The 8,090-nt window shown below is 38.7% G+C and overlaps 1 protein-coding gene across 3 annotated transcripts; it reads left to right on the top strand.

Annotated features, from left to right (window-relative positions):
* The first annotated feature begins 982 nt into the window (after positions 1-982).
* On the top strand, positions 983-7,663 carry LOC120436143. 3 transcript variants are annotated; one of them, XM_039606557.1, is made up of 5 exons: positions 983-1,232; positions 4,303-4,703; positions 5,781-5,873; positions 6,105-6,211; positions 6,936-7,663. In XM_039606557.1, exons 2-5 carry the CDS (start codon positions 4,340-4,342, stop codon positions 6,972-6,974), a joined length of 603 nt encoding a protein of 200 aa, XP_039462491.1. In that variant the 5' UTR covers positions 983-1,232; positions 4,303-4,339; the 3' UTR covers positions 6,975-7,663. The 3 variants fall into 3 exon arrangements, with proteins under 3 accessions (XP_039462491.1, XP_039462489.1, XP_039462490.1); XM_039606555.1 differs by having other exon boundaries at positions 984-1,232; positions 4,235-4,703; XM_039606556.1 differs by having other exon boundaries at positions 984-1,232; positions 4,197-4,703.
* Positions 7,664-8,090: the final 427 nt, after the last annotated feature.

Below are 8,090 nucleotides of genomic sequence, written 5' to 3'. Positions count from 1 at the left end.
TGTCCACCAACTGTCCACCACTGCATCCATCTGGATCATCCAGGGTTGCACTGCACTCATCAGTGAACATGACTGTTTGAAAATTAGTCTTCATGTAGTTCTGGGCCCACTGCAGCCGTTTCTCCTTGTGAGCATTGGTTAGGGGTGGTTGAATAGAAGGCTTACGCATAACTGCAAGGTTCTGGCGGATCCTACACTTTGACATTCACGGGGCTCCAGACTCACCAGCAGCTTCAAATATTTGTTTGCTGCTTTCTTAATGGCCTTTTAGCAGCTGCTCTCTTAATCCGATGTATTTGTCTGGCAGACACCTTCCTCGTTGTGTCTTTATCTGCATGAACCCTGTGTGCTGTGACTCAGCAACAAATCTCTTAACAGTACAATGATCACGCTTAAGTTTTTGTGAAATATTTAAGGTTTTCATTTCTTGTCCAAGGTATTCAACTGTTTCACGCTTTTCAGCAGCAGAGAGATCCTTTTTCTTTCCCATATTGTTTGAAAATGGTCGTCTGCTTAATAATGTGGAACATCCTTCTTAAGTAGATTTTTCTTAAATGGGCTCACCTGGCAAACTAATCATCATAGGTGCCCGAGATTGATTTCAGTGATCCAAAGAGCCCTGAGACGCAATGCCATCCATGAGTTTAATTGAAAAACAACATATTTAATCTTTGTGACACTTAAATACAATTTGCATAATAATTTGGAACACGGTGTAAACCTTGTGGACATTTTTTTGTTAAATGGTCACACCACTTCACTGTGTTATTTTATTACAGCTTGAAATTCATCAGCCAACAGCAGAAAGCAGCTGAAAGGCTACGTATTAGCTCAGTAGTAATAGCTTAGCTCCGATTAGAGCTGCACAAGTTCGACTTCCTGTGAGTCACTTTGTATTTGTGGGGGGCTTTTTATCAGGTGTGACATCAGACGAAATGACCACAGGAAACAGGAAGCAAACAGCGCTTCTCTGCCAGCTATATAAGAACTGAGCTGCTTTTAGACGACTCCATCGCATTCTGGATGTTCGAGGAGATCTACAGTCAATTCAAAGCTCATATCAACTGTGGTCTTTGTGTTATTCGTCGTACTGCTCTCCTGATTTTGAAACCAAATTTTTAATCTTGGGAAACTTGTCACTGAAAACCTTACAGGGGAGAACTGCAGGCTTTGTATCTATGGCATGACAACAAACAGCAAACTTTACTATGTGGACACTTTTCACTCAGTCAGTAAGTACAAAGTTTTTACTTTAAAGGTCTAAAAGTCGGTGATGCCTGTTTTTACTTATTAAACAAAAAAATTTAAAGATTCTGTGAAACAAATCATAATATTAAAGTACTAAAGAGGAAGTGATTTTATGTGGTAAATAGATAAAACTTTCAAAAAATACTATCATCAAAGCTTCCTCCTGACCCCATCAAAGTGTCCAAAGAGTGATTAGCTTCATCAGTAAAGTTCACAGGGATACAAACAGCCAAGTGTTTTTCAACCAGCTGATGTTTGAAATTCTCACAGCCATCTGTAAAGGCCCGTCTGCATAGCTGATAGTTGGTTATCTGTTCTCAGAGAGGTAATCTTTGTGTGTTTCCCTCATCGTTTGAGGAGTTTACCAGCTCCACATCAGATCATTGCTGTCTACTTCAAACTGATAATTACATTAGTTGATTTTAGTTTATTCACAGAATTTTAGAATTTAACTCATTTTTAGGTGCTTTTGAGTCTCTCAGTAAGGTTGTTTGTTTGACAGTGAAATGCTGACAGTCGCTCTGTTGCCAGTTGTGTTTTGCACATTTGTTTTGTCTTTTGTTATCTGTGAAAAATAACAGATAATAGATGGATGACCCAAATATAACAAGTACCCAGCTAAACTAACCACTGCTGTAGCTGCTAACACTGACACCAGCATGAGTGCTGATCTGATCCAGCTGGAACTACACCACTGACACCAGTTACTGATAACCATTTTCAATGTATAAATACACTCATCAGTCATTTTAGTGAGCAATAATCTCATTTTCTCAGAGGCCTCTAAACAATCTGACCATTTTTCACAATTTTAGGAGTCCCCTGCTGGACATACAGGTTTAAGGCTCCACTTTTTCAGTGCTACCAGTGCTATCACTAATAATACTGATACTCCAATTTTATTTAAGGTTTCAGAAATTTTTTCTGCAATAGCAGCTTAGAGACACAAGATGGAGCCATTTGATCAGATCATCTTTGTTGAACAGCTGCTGCCCACCAGCTCTGGTGTTTGATTATTTAGAGTTTACGTCACACTACATTAGACCTGCTGTTATTTCTGCTAAACAAGATTTACTTATTGTCATTATTTTTGCTAGAACATAACAAAATAGCAGTGGTGCCCTCTGTGATAAAGAAAATACAAAAGAGATAAATGAAAAGATCAAAAAAAGATAAATGGAGAAGTCTGTAGAGTACAGTGACTGGATGTAAGTGTGTCTGCAGGGCAGAGGAGGGAAGGGCAGGTGAGCAGATGGCTTTCACAGCTCTGGGAAAAAGTTGTCTCTCAGCCGGGTGGTGGTGGTGGCCTTTCCGTTTCCTCACGGCTCTGTAAAAGGTCTTGAGCAGCTGGGGGGAGACTCCAGCCCGCTTCAGTATTCTGAAGAAGAAGAGTCTTTGTTGGGCCTTCCTCACCAGGAAGGAGGTGTTTAGTGACCAAGTCAGATCCGAGGTGATGTGGAGGCTCAGGAATTTGATGCCATCCACACCCTCCACCACCTCCCCTTGGATGAGGAGAGGGGGTGGTGTCCTCCTGGACCTCCTGGAGTCTACTATGACCTCCAACAGCTACTCCAACATAGATATTTGCAGCATTTGTAGTTATGGTACAAAAAAAATACACCCTCTAAAATTCAAATATTTTACATATCGGCACAAAATAAAAATTAAAGGTATTAAAATTAAGTAAATACAACCACAGATGAACAATAATACATCACTTATGGCACTGTGGCATTATTGGTTTAACAAAAGCAAAACCAAACCAAACCATGTAAAAGTAGTGACATTAGTGTGGATGCTATTACAGTAGGTCTTCTTGTTTCCAGTTCTGAGTACTGCTACTAATGCTTCAATCACAGCTGCTAACAAAACTAAAAATGCTGAATCTATGAGATTGGTAACAATGAAAGATGCACATAGCTGCTTTTGCGTCAGCTGTTGTTTGTGTTAAAGTTGGGAGTTTAGCATCTTTTTCTTTCTGTTTCAGAAAAAAACACCTGTTTTAATTTTGCACACCAGTGCATTTTGATATATTTGGCTTTGTTAAGAATTTTTTAAAAGTTTTTTTCACATTTAGTCAAACACACATTATCAGCTCCTATTTGAGATCATCATAATGCATAAGAATAACAGTAATATTGTGTAATTCATCTGAATACTTTCACTGAAATTCCTGCAGTATCATCCGATATTTTCATAAAGAACAGAAATACATGTAGGAGAGTTTTCAGGTGCAACTGAATGCATCATAACTCAGCTGTGTAGGAACCTATGAGTGACTCAAACCACCAATCCTGTGAATGCTGAATAACCACTATAACCACATCACGTTTAAGCAGGTCTATCACTCTGCCTGTACACACTGGTGCAGTCAAAGCCCAAACACCACAAGTGGATGTTCAGTTATCATAAATGCATATCACAAATATTTCTCTCTCAGATATGATGAGGTGTTAAATCCTCAGATGAGGCAGATGTGCTAGTTGTAATGGAGTATTTTCAAAGATACTAGCTTTACAAGGAAATGATCTTCTTCATCATCATTATAAGGTAATGGTCAGAATCTGAACACTTGTAGTACTTTTTGAGATATTACTCTCTCTGTTAAACATTTGTGTTAATGGTAGTCATGTTAAGAACATTAACATTTATAAACAGGAAGGAAGTGCAAGACAGAGACTTTGATCACAGGAAAAGCAGGCTACAGCAGACAACAGCTGACTCAGTCATTAAGATAGTTTTATGATTGGTTCATTTGCTTTGCTTGCTTTAATGTTTTCTTGCTCAAGTACAAGTAAATGAAGCAGTTTTACTGCTGTCAGTGGGAGCAGCAGAAAGAAGCAGCACAGAGGTGTTAGAGTCAGATTAACTTTAAAAGCAGTGTTAACCCAAACTGCATAGTGCTCACTGAAGGTTGAAAAGGTTTCATTTCCTCTGACACCTCTGAGGTGTCAGTGGTTTTTATTTTCTTCTTTTTTTTATTCAGATGTGACATCAACCAAACTCACCATGCACAGTAGGAAGTACAGAGCACTTCTTTGTCTGTCCCGTCAGAGCTGAGCTGCTTTCAGACGACTCCGTCTTGTTGTGGATGCTGAAGCTGATCATGGTTCTCCTGTGGATGATCCTGTTGGTGCTTCTGCTCTGTGCAGAGGCCGAGAAGGTGACCGAGGTCAGAGGAGAGCTGGGGACCAATGTCACTCTAACCTGCTCCAATCAGACAACAGAGGTCCACTGGTACATGGAGATCCACAGTCAGTTCAGAGCATGTATCGGCCGCAGTTTTTCTTCAGCAGGCTCTACCTACTGCTCTCCTGGTTTTGAAACCAAATTTTCAGTCCTGGGAAACAAACTGGTGATTAAAAACTTCAGAGCAGAGGACTGCAGGCTTTACTTCTGTGGCATCAAGAGAGATGGCAGCATTTATTTTGTGGAGACTTTCCACTTCGTCTCAGGTAAAAGTATTTTTTTAATTTAACATCCTGGATGCATGAATACCCAGAGTAACAGTGTTAAGTAGCTTCCTTCTGAAGTCATATGCTTTTATTTTTATTATTATTTTTTCTTATTAGATAAATCAGCATTTACAATTTGAAAAGCTTTCTTTGTCTCTCGCTGGTGTTCAGGCCTGGATTTCTTTGCAGTACATTACATTTTGTATCAGCACATCTCAGACCCTGAGTTAACTTTCTGTTTGCCACTTTCTGAAATCTTTTTCTCTATTTCCCTTGAATGTGAGCCGGTTTTTTTATGTGTATGAAAATATTGCATTATGTGCTTAGTTTATTTTTAAATATCAATATTTGTTCTTAACTCCGACCTGTATGGGTGTCAGTAAGTCCTAAAATTAAACAAAATTAGCTCATCTGGTAATTTTCCGAATCCACAGTTTATCACATCTACAACTTTTTTTGTCCTTTCCACTTTAAAGGTCAATGTAGTCGATCTAAAGATGTCTAAGACTTGAGGTGGTGACACTCACTTCTACCACAAATTCAAGGAAGCGTCTAGCATGCAATGTGTACAAATAACTATTTTCTCTCTTTTAAAAAAACAAAAAGTAAATTCTGTCACGGTGATCTTGTTGTTGTTGGTGGTGATTGAGTCCACATTAGGACAGGAGGGAATAAATAATGTGACAAGTTTACCAGCCAAGAGGTTGTCTCGTGTTTGGATGCTTTGTCTTTGAATCTCACTGGTTAGTTTCATTTGCACTTCATCTGGTTACATCTGGTTAGAAAAAAACTAAAAACCTGTTTAACTTTAAAAAAAGATGGTGATTTAAAGTAAAACACTTCACCATGCTCACTTAAAAATGAGAACTTCTAGTGCACTGTGTTATGATACTTTGAGAATGAGACCTCTCAGTAATGTGAACCTGGTGAGCAAGAACAACAAAACATAACACGTACATACCTGTGACTCGGACAGCTTTGACTAAACGTCAGTAAAGAATCGGTTGGACCAAAAGGCAAAGTCATGACTTGTGAATCTAACAGTTCTCAGCTCGTCTTTCCTCTTTTTTTTGTCAGATGTCACCATCACCGACCCCCAGAGCGACTGCAGGCTCAATCAGCTCATCATCATCTGTGTCTCCGTTGCTGTTATCGTCTTTGTAATACTGGGTGAGTGAGCCATGATAGATAAGACACTTGAACAGACACTCTACCAAATCTATAAGTGTTTATCTGAAGCCTGGTCATCTTTCTAATAAACATAATCACACTAAAGTAAAGTAACTGAGAAACATTTGTCAGATCATTTATCAGACCAGTCCACACATGCTGACACACAATACGCATCCATCCTGTGTAATTGTGAGTTTGATGGTGACGTGACTCAGTGATCTGTTGCAGGTGCTGTTTGTGCAGCGTTGTGTTTGAAGAGGAAAAAGCGCAGGATCCAGAAGAATAATGTTTCACTTCACATCTATGAGAACGCACACACCATTAGGGCTGCGCAGGTAAACAAACCACTGCTCTCATTGATAAAACTGATACTGTGAGCGCTAATGCTCAAGAACTAGTACTGTAGAAGTACTGATAGTAATAGTTAGTGCTATCAGATCTGAATTGTTTTTGGATATAACCCCCAGGTCTAAGTGAAGTGAAGCCAAGGCTAAATTGCCTTTAACCTCCTTATGTCCAACAGGGGGCAACACCTCTGGTTCAAAAATATGATTTTATAGAAATCTTTATGAGAAAATTAACCTGTTTTCAACCTATGAAATTATTCTTCACTAGATCTCTGAGCTCAGTTAACATTTCCCTGATGAGTTTATTATGGTGGTCACTTCTAGCTCCATTAAAAAAACAAACAAACAAAAAAAACAGACAAGAGTGAAAATAATCACTTCAAGGTTTCAAAATGGGACAAATCACCATTTAAAGGACAAGCTAACAGTTGAGACCACTGGGTTTCTCCATTCAAACATATTCATACAGCATTTTATTATTTGTCTTTAAGCACTTAGTAATTTTTACATGTTACACCCTGAGTGAAATGTGTACACTTTGATATGTGGACAGTCGGACTCTATAAGCTGAGCCACATCCACCCTAATCTCTGATAACTGTTCTATGTTTGCTACTGCTAATACTACAGCACCAACACTATCACTACTACTGTTTAAAGTTCCACCACTGTTCTGCTTCTTCCCCGTACTCATTAGTTCTGTTTTATTTCAGAACAAGGTGATCCACTCTCAACAGGCAAAACCTCACTGAAGGACTTCTTTACCCGTAATCAGAAGCTGGAAAGATGTTGCTTTTGTGGACACTTTGAATTGTTTCACATTTACCCCCAAAACACACATTTTCATGCATTTTTGTCTACTGCAGCACATAAATTGACATTTTGTGTATTATCAGGATTGTAAGAAAACAGCTGCGTACTTATGATGTAAAACTTCATATGAAAATGTGATGTGCTTCAAGTGTAAGCTGGAGTCCTTTGAACATGTGAAGTGCAGCTTAAGAGAGTCTGAAACCCTTTTAAGCTAAAATTTGAAAGCATGTCTGAAACTTTAAGGGCAGCGGTTATAGTACTGGCACTAAGTGAGGTGGTAGCACTATTTATGACAGTATCACATGACTAACAATAGTGACTGAAGTACAAACATATATAATGTCAACAGTAACGTCAACAGCATATTGTATTTGTAGTAGTACTTATAGAATTGCTGGTAAACTGCTTAGTAATCTAGTAATACATGCATTAAATACTATTTTTGCGGTTGTACTAATAGCAGCTGTAATAAACAGGATTGTGGGCAATTGAAGTAGCGATTGTAGTTTTTAAAGCAGTATAATAATATGTGTCTGTAAGTTGTAGCTAACAATTCTGTTTGCACAAATACTTCTTTTCTCCAACGCTTGTCTGAAAGTGTAAAAATAAAGCATGAAAAAGGAAGTGATTTCCTGTGTCAATTATAGACTTTCCTGAGAAACAACTACTCACACTGAGGCGGCTCTAAACCCAGTGGCCTCCCCCTTTTCTGTTACTCCCTGGAAACTCAGTTAAATTTGCATTTCAGACGTTTTTTAAAAGAATAACTGGAATACATGAATCATTCAGCTTTGACAGTTCACCTACTTTTACCCACATTGTCCAGCAGCCTACCACACAATCAGACATTCAAGATGTCTGTGTAGCTGATCTCTCCTGCGTCCACACAGGAAGTGATGCATCAGCCAGTGGCCATAGGAGGTGAATAACTTTCCACCAGTTCAAGTGAGAATGAGCAAAAATAACTGGTGTTTAAATTCCAAGTGAGCGACTGAAATTATTACCGATGACAGTGAAATAAAGAATAGATTGACATGTGACATAGGAGGAAATGC

Source organism: Oreochromis aureus, linkage group 23 (assembly GCF_013358895.1).
Source record: "Oreochromis aureus strain Israel breed Guangdong linkage group 23, ZZ_aureus, whole genome shotgun sequence".
Taxonomy (NCBI): Eukaryota; Metazoa; Chordata; class Actinopteri; order Cichliformes; family Cichlidae; genus Oreochromis; species Oreochromis aureus.
This window is presented reverse-complemented; position numbering and strand designations above follow the sequence as displayed.